This window comes from Podarcis tiliguerta, assembly GCF_965153285.1.
Source record: "Podarcis tiliguerta genome assembly, chromosome: 3".
Lineage (NCBI taxonomy): Eukaryota > Metazoa > Chordata > Lepidosauria > Squamata > Lacertidae > Podarcis > Podarcis tiliguerta.
This window is the reverse complement of record NC_139536.1, coordinates 80,063,336-80,085,772: the sequence shown is the minus strand read 5'-3', so window position 1 is coordinate 80,085,772 and position 22,437 is coordinate 80,063,336. Positions and strand designations below refer to the sequence as shown.

At 40.6% G+C, this 22,437-nt stretch overlaps 1 protein-coding gene across 1 annotated transcript in view; it reads right to left on the bottom strand.

The window, feature by feature from the left end:
* ELOVL4 (ELOVL fatty acid elongase 4) overlaps positions 1–22,437 on the bottom strand; it is a 45,171-nt gene that overhangs the window by 9,973 nt on the left and 12,761 nt on the right. Inside the window, exons 2-3 of the mRNA XM_083431216.1 lie at positions 9,763–9,950; positions 6,433–6,513 (exon numbers count right to left, since the gene is read on the bottom strand). Coding sequence (XP_083287342.1) covers positions 6,433–6,513; positions 9,763–9,950 — 269 coding nt within the window. The remainder of the gene's footprint in view (positions 1–6,432; positions 6,514–9,762; positions 9,951–22,437) is intronic.

Here is a 22,437-nt window from a genome sequence, read left to right as displayed (position 1 = left end):
GAGGGGCTGTGTCAGAGAAAGGGGTGCATTGGGGTCTGGCCAAAGCTCAACAACTTTGGCAAAAAACAAACAAACAAAAACACAACAATTTCGGTGGTGTCAGGAATTTTACTTTTTGAAATATGGCAAGCCTAATCTATATATCAAGGTGTATTTGATGGTGTGCACCATGTGGATGGCCAAATAGTTGCCCCTGTTGTTTTTTTACATAGCAATCTCCGCCCCTTCAATATACAATATAGCTGTATTTTTAATTAGGTGACTTTGCTAAGGTCAATATGCTGGCTTCTTTGTATTAATTTTGTTCCCGCAGTCACTCCTGCTGTGGACTGAAGGTGCAATTATCACCACTGTAATATGCTTCAGAAACCTAACTCTGGAAATGTCAAGGGGACAAGTAGAACCCACATTATTTTTAATATGTATATAAGTTGAAAATATACTATTAAATCTGGAAACGTTTGCCCTTTGTTTGCCCTTCTGGATCTGGAGTAAAAATGTGTGACAAGGTATAGACTAGACTCTCTTCAAGGGTATGTAAATATCTTAAATAAAATTATAAACAAATTGGGTAGAAAACTTTAATTGCTATGGTCTGGGTTCACATGTCATCTAAACTATAATTTAAATAAACAATTTAATTTCATTTCCCCAAAGCAAACTAGGAGCAGTAAATGAAGACCAAACCTTGGCTTCTGCTTATGATTTGTTTAAAGAAAAACAAACTGTGAGCCTGGGTTCAGAGAACATGGCAAGGCACACCATGGCTTTCTTCCTACCTGCAAAGTAACAGCAGATGGAGAGGAGGAGCAAAGCACCCACCATTTCAGCAGCATGTGCCAGCACACTAATGGTTCACATTAAACCATTGCTTATTTTAACCATGGTTTATTTTAACTATGGTTTAATGTGACATGTAAACCATGGCCATATGAGAAATCGCACTGTGTTTTAGCAGAAATGACTAAAATTTAAGTGCATTTAGGAACAGAGAATAATAATTCAATCAGAAGGATGTCCTGATTGCTTCAGGTAGGACTGCATTCTTAATATCCTAGAGGAATTATCCAGAGAAAGTTAAGTGTGCCTAAGGCTGCCATTCATGCACCATGGGATTAATCCCCATTGAGCACACTGAGCTTATTTCCAAATCAACTGATCAGGCCGCATGCCTGATGGGGATCAAAAGAACATGGTTAATTGCTTCAGTCACAAACCTATCAATCATTCTCTGTATTAGCAAGCTCACTATGGTTTTGCTCTGACCAGAATGAAATGCCAAACCAAAACTGAAGAGCAGGTATTCCTAACTGTGGAAGAGTGATTAAAAAGAAATGAGATGCACAACATTCTATCTGCCTCTGTTGCATTCCATAAGGACTTTGCATCTAGGAGACAGAAATGGTGAGTGAAATCAAACAGGCACTGTTCTCTAAAAGGGTCTTCATGATGTGTAGCGTTTGGTTCCTTTGTTTGATAGTCAATAAGAATAAGCTCAGGACTGTACGAAGTCTAGAACTCCGCCATTCAGATGCACAATTATTCTCCTGACATGGGAACGCAACTGACCACAGACTTCCTAACTCCTTTTAATTTTCCAGCTCCAAATAATTTAAATTCCCCATGACTGCTTATGCCTAGATTTCCCACAGCTCTACAAATACACCTTGAGACCTTTCAGTCCAAGAACATTAAATAAATGCAGATTTTATTTTACTACCCCGTTGTAAGTCATCTGCTTTACGTTTTTTGTGGGGCTTTTTTTTTGCTGAGATCCAAAGTGAAATAAAAACTGTAATTTAGCCAGCATTATACCTGGGGATATATGTAACTATTATTATCTCAGTTTTCATATGAGCAAGAGAGAGGGGGCAGGGGAGATAAAGTATTTAGCAAGATTGCCCAAGGCCAGAGACGCAATCACTGACACAGATGAGAACATACAGTTTTACATGTATTATGCTTTCTGCACTGTGGTAGTAGGTTAAGAACAGGCAAGTTGCATTGTTGGAAACAGCAGCAAAAAAAGTAGGACACAATTCTTGAATTGTGCTATAAACTTATAATAAAAGCTAGTTTGACAGACAGTAATGACAGTAATAACACATTCTAAAATGCCTAAAATGTTCTAAATATCAGAATTATTTCAGAAATGTGTTTAACTATTCCCCTGTCCCAGCAAGCATTGATACATGTAAAATCTAAGTCTGTTAAGACACCAGATGGCATAGAAAGATTACATTAACAACTACGATTAAAGGGTCAGTGAGAGGTCCCTGATCTTCATACCTTGCACTTCAGAGTCAACTTCACGTTTGTGATAACTGATTTCACTGGGAGTTCTTTTAACAGTAGGTTTTTGCTTCCTTTGTTCTATGCCTGAGTAGTGCCAGCACTAGCCTTTTTTGAATGGGTACTACATAGCTTGTGGTGGGGTTTGCCGGGAGGTGGGGGACTAATGACAAGAAGGGGGGAAAATAATAAAGTACAATCTACCAGTAAGCAGAATTTGCAGAGCACAACTTCTTTTGTATTGTTTCATTTTAAGGAAAAGAGATACACTTTGATCTAGATGAACACAGAGCACTTTTGTGCACAGAGAAGCACAGTTTTACTAACTTGCCTGTGTAAACTGGCTGGTTTGCACTTAATGCTAAGCCAAACTATAGCTTAGTGTGAATAAGCAAGTGTGTTGGCACCCTTAGGAAATTGTAGCCATCAACCCTCCCTTGCTTCTGCTGTTGCTGCGGTACCATGAGCTAAGCCATGGTTTGGCTTAGCATTACATGAAATCACGGGCTTGCGGTTTGTCTTGCTCCAAACAAACCATCAGTAGCAACCAAGGCATGTTCTTAGCTAACTGAATGTAGTTTAGGGAAGATAAATCACAAGCCTAGGTTTGCGTCTATGGGTTGGTTCCCAGTGACAGGGAGGCACTGGCGGGAGTAAAGGAGGAGCGATGTGGGTATGTTTTTCTAACTGTGCACCAGCACACTTGCTTATTCAAGCTTAGCTTTAGCATTACGTGCAAACCAGGCAATGAAACACTGCTGGGTTGTGGCAGGGCATTACAATACCACCCTTAATTATAAGGCAGGATGCTGAACTTTTAGAGTCAGAATGCCACACGACACAAACGTTAAAGAAGGATGATTATTTCCTAGTCTTTGCTTCCTAGTTATTTCAATATTTGCAAAAATTTAGTTAGAAAAATTAATCACACTTAGTCAATATTAAAAAAACAAACACAACACAGAGATCTGTAATATACAAGTAATATAATCCTTGATCCAAGCATACATCTTCCTTAATCCAAATATTTAGCACCATAGAACATGTCACACCATCACCAATATTGTGAACATTCTGCCTGAAAAGATGACACACACATCAAAGCATCATAAGTTCCTTAGCCTACGGTGTTCACAGAAGTCTTTGCTGTGAAGACAGTTCCATTTTTGGTCTACTACTCCCTAAAACCCTTTCTAAAGTGTGAGCAAGGTCCATGTGAGACTATTCAATGCCGCAGAGAGATTCTTCATTTTAATTCTTAATGAATGTTGCATAGCAGCAGAGGCTACTTGATTGCGCCTATAGTATTTCTCAAAGATAGTTATCTGTGCTTGAGTGTAGGTGTTTTTCTGAACTGAGGCCAAGTGGAAATTCTCCTTCTGTGTATGACATACTAGAATTAACAGGAGAGAGGAAACTTCTAGTCATTCGTTTGTTTTAGGGAGGCAACTAAATTATTGCTAAATCCCATGATTTTATCAGTAGATTCATGTAATAGCAACTAGAATTAAGGTCCGTGAAAACATGCTGAAACAAAACTCAAATGTTGCCTCCCTAAATGTAATACAATGCAGTTGGTAGAAGCTGATACAGTTAATTTATAAATAACTAAGTACTGGAACTCCTCATTTTGAATCTGTTTTCCAGCTTTCAGTCTCTCATGGATTCACACAAATAACTGGAAATCAGTTTACAAGAGGTTATGTACAGAAATTATTTGTACATCTACATCAAAAGCACAGTCCAGCTTGCTGTTACTGCAGAATTTTGGTTATTATTTTTAAAGATCAGATTCACACTTGTGTTCTGTGACTTAGTATTAAAGCCAACTGGCTGCCTACAATGGTTCAGCAGATTTTCACCACGGCAACACAAACCCAAAGAGGAGTTGAAAACAAGAGATTAAAAATGCCTGAATTATCAGCATCTGATCTTAGGTGTGAAACAATATTTGCATTTGAAGCTTTATCTGAATCTGCATCCCTGGGAGAGCTTCTTATGAAGCAACCTAAAGCGTCTTCCTTTTTCTATGGAGTAACCTGCAGCAGCATCTTCATATCGCAACCAGGACAAAAAAATTGTATAGAAATAAATGGTAATTGGGGCCCATTAACTGGTAACCCAGAAACAGTCACCATGCAGTCACTGACGAGCATGAGCTGGCACTTCCTAGCAAGGAAATGTGTTTCAGCTAGGAGTGTACAACTGTCATTGAAGACAACTTACTATGAAGTAGTCATATGATTTTTATCTATAGTAGGTGTTATGGGTGTGCAGAAGACTGTGATGATGCCTTAGCCAAAAGGGAAGGATTCTGGCCTTGTCCAAGGTGAAGTTGGATTTGTACAAGGTGCCCTGAACTGAAGCAGGGACCCTACAAAGTGCTACATGGAGCCTTGGCAATTTGTGCATCCAAAAAGCAAGTGTCTGCTAAATGCAAGAACAATAGCTAAGCTTAGCATATTTACACTCACTGCTATAAGCAACTAAGAGCCACATACTACACCTGTACAGTCATACCTCGGGATAAATACGCTTCAGGTTGAGCGCTTTCGAGTTGTGCTCCGCGGTGACCCGGAAGTAACGGAGTGCGTTACTTCTGGGTTTCGTCGCTTGCGCATGTGCAGACGGTCAAAATGCCGTCACGCGCATGCGCAGAAGCAGTGAAACACGACCTGTGCACGCGCAGATGCGTCTTATGTTCTGTTCAGGATGTGAACGGGGCTCCGGAATGGATCCCGTTCGCATCCCGAGGTACCACTGTAATTTGTCACCATCGTTAACATCATACACAACCACACCCCTACAGGTAATAATAATCCATTATTGCGTTTGATCATATGTGGCGCCGACAGTAACTCAGAAGGAGGGGTGGGGAAATGGGCAGAGGTGTTGGCAGCAGCACTGGATGTTTTCAGTTTTCCCCATGCCAAACTCAAATACACCTTTATTGCTGCAGGCAACAGCAGAGTTACATAGCAGCTACAGGTTTCCTGGAGATGTCGGGGACTGAACCTGCAACCTTTTTCATGCAAAGCAGATGCTCAGCCACTGAGCTACGGCCCTTCCATAGTGGGAGCAGCAGCAGAGCCATAGTCTGAGACGAGTTTGAGTTAGCAGGGATCCAGCTATGATATCGACCTGCACTGCAGGAGCTGAGCAGGGGGAAGGTTCCTGGGCACTAAACCACTACCAGCCTCATCATGCACCAGCATCAGACCCTCTTGCTCAGAGAAGAGGCAGAGAAGCCAGGCAGGAAGGGGAACAAGTGTGCAGAGAGAGCAAGCGAGAAATCCCCCTCTCAAGAAGCAGAAGCAACTACAAAGGATTTCAGGGTGGCGGAGGTATAGGTCTACAAGACTGAAGTTTTTCAATGCCAGCACTGAGACACTCAAACATACTGCTCAGTGTCCAACCAAGAGGCACCTATCAAAACCACTGAATTGGTGCCCCAAAACAAAAACACAGTGGAGAAAGCAAATCCCATTTAGTTCATCTGTGAAAGGTGCCTAGCTGTATTTGAGTTTACCCATTTGGGATTTCCCCCTCCTAAGGATTTTTTGGAGGATCAGCTAACCTCAGACCTAACTTGAGTTTGCTGAATCTTTCTTCTTGTATGTAAATTGTGTCTTTTTGGCTTTGGGAAGCATGGGATGACTTGAATTGGAAATACAGAGAATGATAGATATGCTTAAGACATTGTAACACGATTTTAAGCAAAACAAACCAACAAACCATGAATTTTTGGGTGAAACGACATGTTAGCATGCTTAAGCCAGACACTGTTATTCCCATGGAAGAGTAGCCGTGAGAGGCCCAGTCATCAAGGCCCACATCCAGGGCCCCACTGAAAATTGTCCCCTGAGTTGCTGTTTCTCTCCTCTTCAAAGTTGCTGTTTACAGGTGTGGGATATTATTTTTGGTGGGAAACTGGCACAGGGCCCCAGTCTAGATTTACTGCACTTTTTGTGTAAAACGTAACATGGTCCTTTAAAAAGTAAGTGTTTTGTGACAGCTTTGTATCAGTAATAGTTTGTTCTCAACAGAAAAAGAACTAGCAGAAAACTAGCATACTGTGCCAGCGTTCAAAAGCTGAGTTATAAATGGCAGACTTCACAACGGACGTAAGTTACTACTCACCCTGACTTCATATTCATTATCTGAATAATCCACACTCTGACAGATATAGCTGTATCCTCGAGCTTTTGATGCCAAAAGTAGCTGAAAATGTTAAATTCACAAATTAATGTTTCATAGGCTTGTTAATGATTATTCATAAAAGCAATCACTTCTTTAATTTAAATAAATATTTCTTTACAAATTGGCACAAAGAGGGGTCACAGTGCCTTGTAAAAGGCCTGCAGTTTAATCATATGTTCCTTCTTATTGAGGACAGATGCACATTTAAATACCATTCAATGCACATTTAAACCCCCCAATTCTTCCAAGGAATCCTGGGAATTATTAGTTTCCCCTCACAGATCTACAGCTCCCAGCCCCCTTAACAAACGAGAGTTCCCAGGGTTCTTTGGGGAAAGCCATGAGCTTTAAATGTGTGGTATGGATCTGCCCAAAGCCTCATATCCAGTGTGATGTTGCAATTCACTTCCAACTGAGGCCCTCACACACCTCGCCTTACAGCCTCCAGCAGCCTGTTTCTTCTCCATGTCCCTAGCATCCATATTACTCAACAAAAGCAAGACGAGAGAGCTGCTCACAGGGCCTAGGCAAGCCTAGGCAGCTTAGTGTCTCAAGGTGAGGTGCAGTCTTGCCTTTAAGTGACTGGTTTGTCAAGCTGATGCACTAGGCATGAGGGTGGCATTGCAGGTGTTATGGATCATTCATACTGGAGTCTCATAAGAAGCTACTCCACCCCTTCTTCAGAAGGGCAGGGTTCTGGCCTGTGGCCTTTATGTGCAAATCGAAAAGGCAAATTAAAAAAATTAACTTCTCATTTCATAGCGTCCCTCATTCAGGCATCAAACCACAGTCAACTAACTCTAAGCCTGCAAAACAACAAAACAAACTCCTAAATAAATAGAAATTCTGAAGACACCTGTCTTCCATTATTGGCTAGCTATTTAATATCTCCAATTCAAGTTTTCTTCAATAAAACTTCCACAAGTGGCTTATAGATTGCGCATAATTTAGAGTGCTCCCATACAGGGCCGGGTATAATCTTAACTTTGCTGGACCACAAAACCATTTGGCTTTTCTGTTGGAAGGATGAAGTGTTTGATTATGGTTCTGTACCCAATATTAACAGATGGGATTATATTTACAAAATTTCTCTGCTTCATCGTTGAACTGCAACAGCGTTGAATACAGTTTTGGGGAGGATTTGTAGAACTGACTTTTGAAAACTAGCCTAAAGAAGAATTTCTCCCAGTCGAGATAATCTCCAAAATAAAGATAATAGCTATTGAAATATTTCAATTTAATTTTCCGAAGGTACAGTATTACAATAATGATCTTGAGGAGAAGAAATGACATTGGGATTCACAGTCCTATCAAACAGTTGTCTTGTTAATTTCAACTGTTACAAATTGCTTTAAAGTAAGTATGTCACCAATTCAGCCCATCATGTACCAGGTGTTAGGACAAGCATACAGAGCACTCAACTCAGCAGAGCAGCAAGATGGAAAGTCTAAGGAAGAGGGAGAGTCTCCCCAGAGTTAAATGGTGGGGTAGGAGAGCTGCAAACAATGGCAATATATTTCACACCTGGCAACCAATGCGCCCCTTTGGTTTTAGATAGTACTTGGGTGGACAAGTCTAAAAAGCCTGGGACACAGGAGGCACTTGTTCTAGGAGGCTTAGTTTGGTCACAATTAAGTACACACTTCCAGAGTTAACACTAAATACATTACTTCTGGTAAATGAGCCACCATAGCCACTAAAGGGCTGTGAAAATTTGTGTCCAGGGCTTTTTAGACTCATCTTCCCATTTTGAAAACAAAGGGGCACATTGATTGCCTGATAAGAATTTTTTTCAGCTCTCCTATTCTACTATAAAGGTTATTCTGCAAGTGTAACCTTTTACGGTGCTCAACATTCTCCAAATCAAAGCGAATCTCTCTCTGCATCTTAGATCATTATTAATCCATTCTTTATATTTTCTAAAACAATTATTTAGATTCAGGCAAGTCTGGTTTCAGACCTAGGACTGAGTCTGCCTTGGTTGCCCTGAAGGATACCCTTTACAGAGACAATGCAGCTTTCAGTACCATTCACCATGATATTCTCCTAAATCACCTCTATGAAATGGGAACTGGGGTCACTCTGCTACAGTGGTTTTGGTCTTACCTATGGGACTGAGTCCAGAGAATAGCATTGAGAGATTACTTTGGCATTAGCATTGGAACTATTTTATCTCCAATGCAATTACAAATTTATATGTACTGTAGCCACAGGCGTTTCGGTGTGCTGCTCTGGTTTCGGTGTTCCATTGCGCCAGAAGCGGCTTAGGTATGCTGGCCAGATGACCCGGAAAAACTCTCTGCGGACAAACGCCGGCTCCCTCGGCCTGTAAAGCGAGATGAGTGCCCCAACCCCAGAGTCGTCTGCGACTGGACTTAATTGTCAGGGGTCCTTTACCTTTTTTAGTCACAGGGAACAGTAATTAGGAGTTTGGGGACAAGGTGTCAGCAAGTAGGCTGACAACACTCAACTCTATTTGAATCAGGAGAGGCCCTGCACCAGTGCCAAGACACATTGGTGGGATGGATGAGGGAAAATAAGCTGAAGTTGAATCATGGCAAAACAGAGGCTCTGTACAACAGCTATGTCCATTCCTGGACCAGGAGAGCTTGACCATAGTAGTTCAGGCACTGGTGACTTCAAATTTGGATTGCCACAAATTTGGATTGCCTTCCTTGTGATTGACCTGGAAACTACAGTCAGTGCAGAATGCTACAGAACAATTGCTGACATAATTGAAACCCTGTCAGCATATAACATCTCTACTCAAGAGATACGCACTGGTTGATGGTTTCTTACCAGGCAAACTCAAAGTGGCCCAAATCCGGCCCAGCAATCTGCCAAGGTTCCGTCTCCCAATCCTAGCACTGTTGTGCTCAATGCTGAGGACAAGAGATAAGTGCTCTGTCCACACCCTAGAGAGCCATATTTAAAGAATTTGTAGAGCTATTTATTCTCCTGATATGACATTGTGGCATAGTTTGCCGCTCAGTTTCTTAGCTTTTATGAATGCAACCTTCAGCAGAACCTAATGTATACAAAGTCAAATCATACCAGTGTTAAATCACACACAGAGACAAAAACAAAAGCCAATGTAATGATCCCAAAGGTATTTTGTGGCAAATTAAAGAATTTATGAAGAGTAAAACACATTAATCAACAGTTTGATTCAAATACACCTGAAGACACATTTGCTTTTCACAACACATAAAAACCACTACAAAATTCTGAACTGTAAATAGCAAATCATATATGTAAAAAGAGTGGTACCTCTTTGAAAATATAGAAGTTAAGTAGAACCATTCCAAAGTTGTAAAAAATCAATAATGAGCGGAACTGGAAAGGCTCCCTTGTCTTCATCCATTTGGGACCAAGCCAAACAGTGAGGAGGTAAAGAGTACTTATAGCCAATGTGGGAAATGGAGACTGCATCAAGGGCCAGTCATCAACGCGCTTGTCTAGGAAAAAACAGACAAGAAATTATTGAGAACATGCTTTCTCATTTAAATTTGCAAAAAGCTTTCAGTTAAATAAGGTTCATTGGTATAACTGCAGGCTCAAAGTGTTACACCTTGTATAACATTATGGTAAAAATGAGCCTATATACAATTAAGCCAAACAAGTCGTTAAAACACTTTCTGTTTCTATTACCAGTTGTAAAGTAAATTACACTGTTTAAAGTTCCAGCTGGATAACATCAGCCTTGTGCTTCCCACAGTCAAAATAAACAGTAAGAATACTTGATATTTAGAAGCAGTGCTAGTCAGCGTAAAGCATATTTTCACAAGATGGGTCACACACATGGTAGGAAGCAAGAGTGTGCCTTCCTTCTTCACCCACAGATCCCTCCTCTGAAATCCTTGGCTGCTCACAGGGTGGTGGCGGGCAGTTACCTTTCACATCTTATTTCTTAACTTTGATTCTGCTGATAGTTGTTTTTTAATATAGCTGTGGTATCTGTAGCCTTTAAAAAATGTTTTATCGGTATCTGTAAGAACATTTAAATGAGGCGTAGGTGTATAAAATCCAATATGTCAATCCACCACATGATTGAGGCCCTTGCACATTAGAATTTATGCATGTTGATCCTGTCAAGTATGCAATCCCCTCATGGGAACTGGGACAGTCTCACTGGGGCTGTGGGGGGGGGGAGGCGCATACTCGCTCCCCACCATGCCCCTAGGACAGATGAAGGGGCAGGCATCATTCAAACTGAATCAGCCCCAGATAGCTGAAGGCTGGCAGTGCCTTCTAAAAGTATGTACAGTCGTACCTTGGTTCTCAAATGGCTTAGCTGCCGAACAAATTGGCTCCTGAACACCGCAAACCCGCAAGTGAGTGTTCTGGTTTGTGAATGTTTTTTGGAAGCTGAACATTCTTGAACTTAATCCATTCCGGGAGTCCGTTCGACTCCCGAAATCGTTAGCAAACCAAAACGCAGCTTCCGATTGGCTGCAGGAGCTTCCTGCGCTCAAGGGGAAGCCACGTCTTGGTTTGCTAACGGTTTCGGGAGTCGAATGGACTCCTGGAATGGATTAAGTTCAAGAACCAAGGTACCACTGTATAGTAACTCAAGAGATATCTCAGTTGTGAACTAATAGCTGTTTCTTATCTGATTGCCATATATGTGTGTGTGTGTGTGTGTGTGTGTTTATTTTATGAAAAACAAGCAAACATAAACACCAAATACCCTAGCTGTCTGCAGTACAAGCAGCCCTTTTTTCCTAGAAAGTGTAACCCCTGAAAAAACAACACTGAGTACAAGTAATTGACTAATTCAAAGCACAAACAATGTGCATTGCTTTCCCCATCTCCACCCCCAAACTATGGTCCATTGGGCTTTTCATAGAAGAGAGGAATCTATGGGGAAACATGAAAAACAGCTGAAAAGAACAAACAGAAAACTGATGTGGAACAACGCTTGGGCATTGGACTTGCTATAAAAATGACAAAATTTGTTAATAACTCTGAAACTAAAAGTAAAGAAAGGGACATTCATGCTGACTGCATCCAGTAGGGATAAAGAAACAGCTGCTTTAATGAGGCAGCGCTGAGAGGTGGGGTGGGCATGGGTGGGAACCCAAGCAGCACAAAATGACATAAAATACTATTATTATTTATTAAATTTGCATACCGCCCTTCATCCAAAGATCCCAGAGCAGTTCACAACAGGAAAATACAAAATGAGAAAACAAAATACATAATAAAATGAAAGGAAAAACAAAAGGATATCAATACACCCCGCCCCACAGAAATGCAAAGCAATGGAAGCAACAAGAGTATGTCTGCTCCAGCAGTCCCTTGGGGCCCGAATGAATTAGTATTCACCTATTTCTGATATGCATCTGCTTCCGCCTTCTCAGAGGGATGCTTGAGTTAAATAGTTAAAGTTCTGTAATTGCACCTGTGTCAAGTGCAATAAAATTGATGCACTATGCAAATTAAAAAAAAAAAGTACAGGCATTCAGAATGCCATGGAGACCTTGCAGTGAAGCTTGGGTTTTATTTTATTTTATTGGCTTCTGCAAGCAAATAAATGAGCGCCTTTCCTTTCTTTATTTTATTTATATTAGGGATCATGGACATTTCTGACAAAAACAAAAACGGGAGCAGAAATTGCCAGTGATTGTTTATTTAGCCTGTGTCCAAAATGGAACTCAGTCCAGTGAACAACTGGCATGGTTGATTTTAGTCTGCAAGCAATACATAATTGATCATGTTTTCTCTCCGTTTGCATTGTGTTTCCTTCACACTAAAATGAATGGGGTGGAATAACGTTATGACACAGATGACATAATATTGCTATGGTGAACAATGAAACAAATAGTGCAGTTTGTATGGAAGACAAACTGCAGCGGAACAGAGGCAGTGCTGCATGTGGGGATCTGGGGCAGAATGGAAAGCGGTGCCTTCTTACCTCCCTAATTTATATACAGTGGTACCTCGGGTTACATATGCTTCAGGTTACATATGCTTCAGGTTACTCTGCTAACCTGACTCCGCTAACCCAGGAACATTACATCGGGTTAAGAACTTTGCTTCAGGATGAAAAAAGAAATTGTGCTCCGGCAGCGCAGCAGCAGCGGGAGGCCCCATTAGCTAAAGTGGTGCTTCAGCTTAAGAACAGTTTCAGGTTAAGAACAGACCTCTGGAACGAATTAAGTACTTAACCTGAGGTACCACTGTACTTTTTTCTGTTAAGGGTTCTAAGGTGGCCTAAAATTTATAATATTAACATATTTTAATTTTGTGTACACAAATTCAGTGATGTAAATTTATAGTGAACATGAAAGAGAGATACATATAAAAGGGCTCTGATAGGTTGTGAGTTAGAATGGTAAAATGGTCAGGAACAGGATAATTCAAGATTTCATCCAGATCTATCTTGCAAAAGCTTGGATAGATCCATATTGAAATAAGGACTGCTAATGCACACTGAATGTGCTTTTGAACAGGCATATGTTTGTAGTACAGCAATCAAACTGAAAAGCAGTAAGACAGAGCACTGCTAACTCCTCCACTCCTTCCTCCTGTTGCAGAATAAATTGCCCCAGTGTTACCTGCCTGAGACGAGAGGAGACATTCCACACGCCCCAGCATTAACAGACAAGAGGCGGCAGTTGAGGGGGCAGGTGAATAGCGTTATGGCTGGAAGGCTGGTCTAGATGTTAACTTTGGTTGTTGACAGCTTGTAAAATGGGATTATGTTTAATAATAGTAATAATAGTAAAAGAGGCTGCTGAAGTAGCGAAACCAGTCTCTTTGTCAAGTGAAGGTATCCAGCCAAGTCTGTTAAGTAGGTTTGTGATTGGTTGCCACCCAGAAACTACCAGTTGAAGAAGCTTCCAGAAGGTGGACTAAGGAGGGCATGCCTTGCCCCCTACATCAGCAGTGGGTGGCATCATCAGCAAGTGTCTCGCCAAGAGAACAACAGACCAGACTTGTCTTGAAATGGGCTGGAAAGAGACACAGAGGCTTGGCTTGACCTCTGCGCTGAATTCAAAGCCATGGCTTTGGAGGGCCCTCAATGCTGGAGCAAGATTTGTGGGAGCGTTAATGTATATGAATATATATGTGTAATACAGGGTGCCCCCCTGCACACTCTTACTCACCAACCCTTTCTTCTTGCCTTAGTTTCCCTATCCACAACCACAATATCCCCCATTCGTCTGCCTTAGTTTCCCCTCAGGTCCATCTCCCTTCTCCATTTCTGTTTCCCTCTCCAAGACCACAGTATGTTCTTCCTTCCTCAGCTTCTGAACCTATAAAAGAGTCGCCACATCTCCCCCCAACTTCCACAGACCGTCTCCCCCATCCGCAGCTTCCTGCCAAAAGGACAATGATGCATCTCCCCATCAACCCCAAGACCACCCTCTCCCCCTGCAAAAGGACAACAAAATTTCTCCTCTCCCTTTTTCTCTTTCGTTTTTTTCTCTTTCTCTCTCTCCCCTGCCAAGAAAACCTCCCTTGGTGCCAGGGAGTAAGGGAGGGAGGGAGAAGAGTCCCCTCAGCAGGTAAATGACAGCACCTCCCCTTTCCCGTTCTTCTCCTAAGGAGACCCATTTGGGCTCTGAGGTGAATTCCTGCAAGTCAGATTCCAAGTTTTGGCTCAGTTCATGTGCCTCATGTGCCCCCTAGCAGTAAAGACTGTCATTACAGCATGATACAAATATGTAAAAAAGGTAAAGGTACCCCTGACCGTTAGGTTCAGTTGCGGACGACTCTGGGGTTGCGTGCTCATCTCGCTCTATAGGCCGAGGGAGCTGGTGTTTGTCTGCAGACAGCTTCCGGATCACGTGGCCAGCATGACTAAGCCGATTCTGGCGAACCAGAGCAGCGCATGGAAACGCCGTCTACCTTCCCACCGGATTGGTACCTATTTATCTATTTGCACATGATGTGCTTTCGAACTGCTAGATGGGCAGGAGCTGGGACCAAACAACGGGCGCTCACCCGTCACGGGGATTCGAACCGCCGATCTTCTGATCAGCAAGCCCTAGGCTCTGTGGTTTAGACCACAACACCACCCGTGTCCCCTTGATACAAATATGTAGAAATAAATAAAAACATATTGCACAAAGACACCACCATCGTCAGAGACCATCATTCCAAGGAAACCAAACCTGAGGTGTGTGCTGCCTCCCATGAATCTGCCACTGCCAGGGATTGGGGTATATGCAACAATACTTTTTGCCAGACCACAGGAGAGGAGGTGCCTTGCTAGACTGCTCCACGTGCTGCCTCTGCTACCTCCTTCCACTTCCTACTGCTGAGCAGGACAACCTCCTCCTGCCTCAGACAAGTGTCTGCAGGGCTCTTCAGTCCCCTGCATGAGTAAAGAGAGGAAAACGTGGCTGTGGCCAAGAGGTCCCACAGTGTCTGAAGCATAGCAGTGTTTGATTCAAAGCTATGCTACTGACACACAAACATATTCTTCTTCTTTTTTTAAAAAGAGAGGACAATGTGCATTCACAGTTCACAGTGCTGTACTGTGCTCCTCTTTTTGAATGCCTATCTCTCTTGTCCCATTAGACAAGGTTGAAGCTCTTTGCACACAAAAATCAGAATGTGAAGTGCAAAGAGCAACAGATGGCTCACCCTTCTCCTCACACAAACAGACTTGGGAGATTCCTTAACAAATTTCTGATTTTCAAGCCCTTGTCAGACCAGTTAAGCTTAAGCGTGGGGATATTTAGACATGCAAGACCAAGAGGCAACACCCAGCAAAGTGTACAAATTCCAAGTTAATTCCAAGTTTTAAATACGACTGTTGGGGGTGGGGGATGGACCAAGAAACAAAACAAAGATAAATTAATATTCAGTGGATATAAAGCTTTGAGAAACCCACATTACAAGGAAGTGTTCCATCATTATCCCAGACAATGAGCCAAAATGACTTAAGAAGAACCAGAAACTTACAAATTGTTCTGGTCCAGCAGAACCACAGCTGTAAAAATGATAGCACTACATAATTTCATATTTCTGTTCCATATCTTATCAGCTACTATATCCAACACCTTTTAAAAGTTTGATTGCAATGATTATATCTCGCATAGAAACATATCAAGACTTTTTAAAAAAGCTATTTTAAATTATGTTTATTACAGTGGTACCTCAGGTTACATACGCTTCAGGTTACAGACTCTGTTAACGCAGAAATAGTGCTTCAGGTTAAGAACTTCGCTTCAGGATGAGAACAGAAATCATGCTCTGGCGGCGCGGCGGCAGCAGGAGGCCCCATTAGCTAAAGTGGTGCTTCAGGTTAAGAACAGTTTCAGGTTAAGAACAGACCTCCGGAAGGAATTAAGTACTTAACCCGAGGTACCACTGTATATGTGAAAAAGCAATAAAATACTTCATATATATAAAAAAAGAGAATTTGAAGATTTTGGGGATTCTACCTTATGCCTATGAATTGGATCACTTAATACAAAACCCTAAACATTCTCTGGTGCAAATGGAACAAAATAACTATGAAGAACCATTGGTAAGTGAATACCACCCCAAAAGACTGAAAAACATAGGATTGGTATCACGTAGGGATGTCAGAGTATTCTGACAAAAAATGAAGGGGAGGATTGAAAAAATGGCTGCAGTTTGCATGTTCATCTGTGGTCACACACATTCTTGTGGATTTTTGAAATGGTATGTGATGAATAACTATTTAAATTTTGTTTTGGCACTTCCTTTTTATTGAAATGAATGTAAATTACACAAAAGTTTACGTAAATTATGAAACTTACGTTAAATAGCAAACAACGAGATGAACAACCTAGTAGTTGGAAGAAACAAAAATGCTGTAGTGGAATAGAAAAAAAAGCTGACTTTGACAAATACAGGTCAGAATGGGAAACTGCTGCTTTCTTGCATCCCCAGTAGCAAGTTATCTCATAGAATCCACTCTTAGAAATCATAGAACAAATGTTATCACCCATTTCCCTCTTTCAGCACAAGTTTAAAACATCCCTCCCATGAGGAAATGAACTGAAAAATCCTATTTGCATTCTGGAGGGGGGAGAAGCAGATCCCAGATATAATCTACAGTGGTACCTTAGGTTACAGACACTTCAGGTTACAGAAGCTTCAGGTTACAGACCCAGAAATAGTACCTCGGGTTAAGAACTTTGCTTCAGGATGAGAACAGAAATCGCGTGGCGGCAGCGGGAGGCCACATTAGCTAAAGTGGTGCTTCAGGTTAAGAACAGTTTCAGGTTAAGAACGGAGCTCCAGAACGAATTAAGTTCTTAACCCGAGGTACCACTGTATAGGGAATTAAGGTAAAAGTCTAGGTCCTTAGATGCTGGTATTTCATTCCATTGGGGATGCACTTAGTAGAGCACTTTATTTCACAAAAGAGCCAATTGCAGGAGTTTGAGGGACACATGGAGAGAGGAGAGCCGGGAAGCCTCACTGTGCAAGCAGAAGTCCTTGTACAGACTTCCCTTGATGGGACTCATCAAATCCCACCCTACGTGTATAGCAGCTCCATCTGCTTTTGGCCCTACCTTTGCTATTGTGATGTGCCCCCAGAGGACTGTCCAAGACTAAATGTGCCCCTCAGTCCAGTAAAGGGTTAGCCATCCTTGACAAAGACTGACAAATTTATGGCAGTACAGGATAAACTGTAGAGAAACATTGAAACAACAGAGGCAAAAGGCTATAGTGAGAACTTTGAGGAACCAGCCAATGCTGGTATAACACCCTTTCCCTTTTTTTGCTTTGTTTCTTGCAATAGAACTTTTTTTCTAAATTTATTGGCTGTTATCTTGCATCACTTTTAGTTTTAGAGAGCAAATTGAGTAGATCCCTGCCCTGTTTTATATTAATATTCAAATTTTTGTTGTTGCAATCATAGTGCTGTTAACTCTGCACTTGTAAGAAATGTATCACAAAAATCTTATCAAGAGGTACTGTATGCATTGTGCATGGCCTGTCTCTAAGAAAAAGATAATCTTGATCAGTAACAGAAAATCCCCTCCTTGGGTGTGGTTCGCCATAAAACTCTGTAAGAACTAACTGGAAACTATGTAGCAAGCCCTAGTTGCGATTGCTGCTTTATGTTATTAAGGCAGATCTGTTGCAAGGTTTCCTCATAAAACAAGCAACCTTCCCTGTGGGATACATTGCAGATACTTTCTACTGAGACCATTGCTGCTAGGCTAAGCACATTCCTCTACCATTCTTCTGAGTCCTGTTCTCGACATGGCTGCAACCTCTCCACAGGAGAGATTTCATTATTTAAATCAGTCCTAAGGATCCTGAAGTGAGGTTCAACCAACCACCTCCTTTCCTGTGGCTCAAAGTCTTTCTGCTTTATTCCTTTTCTCTCCAGAGGCAGATAAATACAGTGGTACCTTGGGTTACATACGCTTCAGGTTACACACTCCGCTAACCCAGAAATAGTGCTTCAGGTTAAGAAATTTGCTTCAGGATAAGAACAGAAATCGGGCTCCAGAGGCGCGGCGGCAGCAGGAGGCCCCTTTAGCTAAAGTGGTGCTTCAAGTTAAGCACAGCTTCAGGTTAAGAACGGACCTCCGGAACGAATTAAGTACTTAACCCGAGGTACCACTGTATAGGCTTCACTGCCTGTTGGAGCACAGCCTTGTGGCCTTGCCTCATTCTCTCTTCATACATAAAAATTCCCCCCCTTTTTTGATCCCATGATGGAAGAAAGGTAAGATCTCCTTTGCTTATTCACATCAGGTAGGCGCCCTTACTATAGCAACAAAATATATCAAAAATATAAACAAATATTTTTGTTTAGCCAAGCGTATCCAGACACATGGAATGCTGACATGTGCTTTAATCTGTTCTTAGTTTTACTGTTGATTTTAACTATCTTTTGAATGTTTTCAAATATCTGTTGTTAGCTGTTTTTACTGATAATTTTAAGGTTTTACTTTTTTCTGGAAACCACTCAGAGGTTCTTTACAATCAAGCAGTATATAAATTTTGTTAAATAAAAACAAACAAACAAACAAATAGAAAAAATAAGTTTCGAGAAGAAATGAGAGCTCGATGTGCAGTCTTAGTAGTATAAGTCCTTTAGGCTGCATACGGCAGCAAAACGCCATAAGAAATAGCAGAGAATTATTGGGGAGAAGGATGGTGAAAAATGGCAGTCCCTATGGAAGTGCAACCCAATATATGTTTACTCAGAAGCAGGTTCCATTTTATTTCCCTAGTGGGACATAACCCCATATAAGCATTTTAAGACTAAAGTCTTAAAGGTCAGTTTCAGCTTTGATACCAATGCCTATTTTTTGTTTAGCACTTTGTAAAAGATTAACCATAAATGCCATCCAAAATGGGTGACAAAATGTCCCTGGGTTGGAAAGGAGTGGTGATGGGTTAAGCTGCCTGATGCTTCAAGGCAGGTATTTATTGTGGGACAGGTGTTCCTTATGCATGCAAATTCATTGCAGCAGCCACATGACATCATCAGCATTAAAACGCCAGCCCATATTCAATCCTACCCCATTTAATCAGGATTTCCCCTTTCCCAGGAAAATCTGACATGCTGCAACAACACATTTTTTAAAAAAATATCTCAATGACCTGCAATATAAAGCCCCTATTTGAAAGCACCCTAAGAAAGGACTTAGGGATGGTGTTATGAATTATCTATCTATCTATACAGGTGTTATGTTATTGTTCCTTTCTTTTCCTTTTCAAGACAGATTTTCCACAATCTCACAAAAGTCAGAAGAAGCGCAGTGAAAAACACAGGAGGAAAACATCTTATGGATGCCCCATAAAACAAGAATGAACAAATCCCGTGTTCAGATACATGACGATGCCTTACAGCCACATACAGATTTCAGTTTTGCTTCCACAAGGTGTCATGTGAGCGCATCACGTCAACACTGAAACTAAACAATGCCTCCCTTTCGCCTACCTATTGTGATAATCTGTTTTATTTCCATCACACAGATTAGGGATGCAACAGGTTAAATTGCAGAAACTGCCAATAGTCTAAATGTCTGGGTCTGAGCCCCTGTATCACACAGGACTGCTATTGCACCTTCCTAGGCACAAAAATAAATGATGCTTATTAATGGCGACCTTTGCTTCACCCCTGCCTAGTATCCTCTAGCAGCTCATGTCACTGCATCATAGGAAAAAGTCCTATTAATGTAAAAATTCACATTTTTTCCAAGTCTTCAATTGGTGTTAAAAGAACCTAGTTGTCTTCCCTCCCAAAAGGGCAAGGAAAGACCCCCCATTTATGGGTCTCTATTTTAGTTCATATTTCGATCTTAAAAGTGTCCAATGAAGAATAATATGTTCTGAAAGGGCCTTAGGATAGTCTGCATAAAATTTAGTAACTTAGAGTACAATCCTAACAATGTCTATACAGTGTCCTTAATTCAATGGACTCACTCCCAGGTAAATGGGGTTGGATTGCAGCTCTACTTATTTTTACAGTGGTATGAGAATGAAAGATTTTTTTAAAAAAATGCTACCTAAAAGTGTTAACACTACAAAAAGGGAAGCACCGAACTACATACAGTGAGATATATATCAAGCAATTTCTATGCATGAGAAAAGAAAGGGGTGGTTATGAATGCTGCTGCAGCCACTGAAAATGAGTTGAGAGTTCCTTTATTAACAAAAAATAGTCCTGTACATATTTACTAAGAAGTAATGCCTACTCTGTACAATAAGGCTTACTCTCAGGAAAATGTGTACAGGATTGTAGACTTCTGACATATGATTGTCTTAATTTTTATGTAGCCTTTGAGGGTTCAAATATATACTTACATGCAAAGTACCTAAGAAATGCCAACAATGTTTCTTTCTTATAAAGCACCTTTGAAAGGGGTGAATTCAAGTGAGAAATCAGGAGAGGAGGGGGTTGCAAATGAGGGTGCCCACATTTGGTGGACTGCAATATGGAAGCTTTATTTAAGGCACAAATTGTTTCCAGCTTTTCTTACAACTCTTACAAGTCATACAAGTACAATTGTAAATTAGCTGATAATTGTTTTTCCTAATCATATGTTCTATAACAAAACAGATTTGGGAAAAACACTGCATTTTCATTTGTGGGTTGAAACACATGAGCAAAGTTTACAAAAAGCTATTGTGTTATGTGCATCTGTCTCTTTGTTTCATGTCTCGCCAGCCCAGTAAATTTGTTCTTAACCTAAATTATAGGAGATAAAATCAGAATTACTCTTACATCTTTATTTTCTGCTCTGCTGAATGGACAGAATACATGACTATAAATTTTACAAGACTGGCTGGATGACATATGAGCATTTGTAAAAGATCACACAGCTACAATATACTAATAAATTAGCAGCTTCCGATGTCAAATGCATATATTTGCTTCATTTGACAATTGCCTATGCCTTTTCCTGATTAGCACTGACGGAGTGACCGAGTGGTTCAGTGGATTAATGCATTTGTCTTTCAAAGCCTAAGACCCAGATACTAATTTGATCACAAGCAAAATGGCTGCGTTGTTAGGAAACGGTTCAAAACAAATCACACATGTAAGCCTAGAGATATACAGTATCAGCTCTCTTTACGTTGGTAGACTATGTGTAAGTTGTATGGCTAATATACCAGCTACAATAAGTATCTTCCAGCATTAATTTTCACAATGTGTCGAAGGATGAATGGAAACTAACTCTTACAGTCAGTGTAATAATAACACATTGATAAATGTTCCATATATTTTGTATTTAATATATTAAAATTTAATTAAAATGCTTTAGGAACCCATAGTTGTATTTTCAATGCATTGTAAGTTTGGCCTGTGAGAAAACTGTATTTCACCTTCCAGTGCTCCATATAGTAAAAGTAAAAAATTAAGAAAAGTTAGCACAATCAAGCCAAAATCCCACTCATCTCAGTGGGCGAGGTTTAAGTATGCATGTAACTATCCAAGTTAAAATCAACAGGATATGGAAGTACTGGATCGTAAGTGTGAATTGCATCCTGAGTCTTTTTCCATCTCTACTGCCATACTTAATTTGAAAAGCATTTTATGGTGGTTGTTTTTTTTTTAAAGAAAGCTGCAATAGATCTTGGTAAATGCCCCATATATATTACATCAGCATTTTTAAAAGTTAAATATTCATACAAAAAGCAAATTAATTCCTTAGCTATAAACCGCTACATGTTAATTCATCTGGGAAGCCTTACTAAGTATTAATAGCGATGGCTGCTATTTTCAGAGCAAAGGCACTTACAGGGCCAATCTAGCACATGCCTCCGTCCAATCAGCATGGCTCCTTATGATGTCTGCAATTGCATTACTAAGAGGGAAACATTCACTGTGAATAAATCTTTATAGCCCTTCCAGGATGCACTTTTCTCTGGAACGGCTTTTCAAAAAATCTTTGAGTATCCATTAGAACAATTTTAAATAACTTATCAGTCCAAAGTACATTCTGACTGATATTACTGAAACATCTGATCTTCTTGTTATGATAGTGAATAAAGAGTGTTTTGTGGATATTCTTCTGTCACTCTCCATTGGTTCTGTTATCTCACTGAGAGTCTATCACTAATTTTAAAAATGACAAAGAAATCCAGAGGATTCGTGTTTGTTTGTTTGTTTGTTTGTTTGTTTGTTTGTTCATATATATTTAAAGACTCACACAAGCATTTGTATTTGACAGCAACAAAACATTTCACAAGGCTCCAGCTAGCATCCTGTAAGTAACTGGGCATACAATGTTTATAAGAATATGTTCTTAAACTTCCAAATAAATGGCCATGGCGCTATATTGAAGAACATGGGTGAAGCTTCACTACAAATTTTCAACTCCTCTTAAATCAAATATTGTAGAAAGCATGCCTGTCATAAAAAATTGTAGAACTGCCTGTCAATCAAATGCAACACAGATGCTCATCACTGCACCTAATTTAACAATATTCTGTTGGGACATTCCCCTACCAGAATCAATTTTAGTACTACAATTCCAGCAT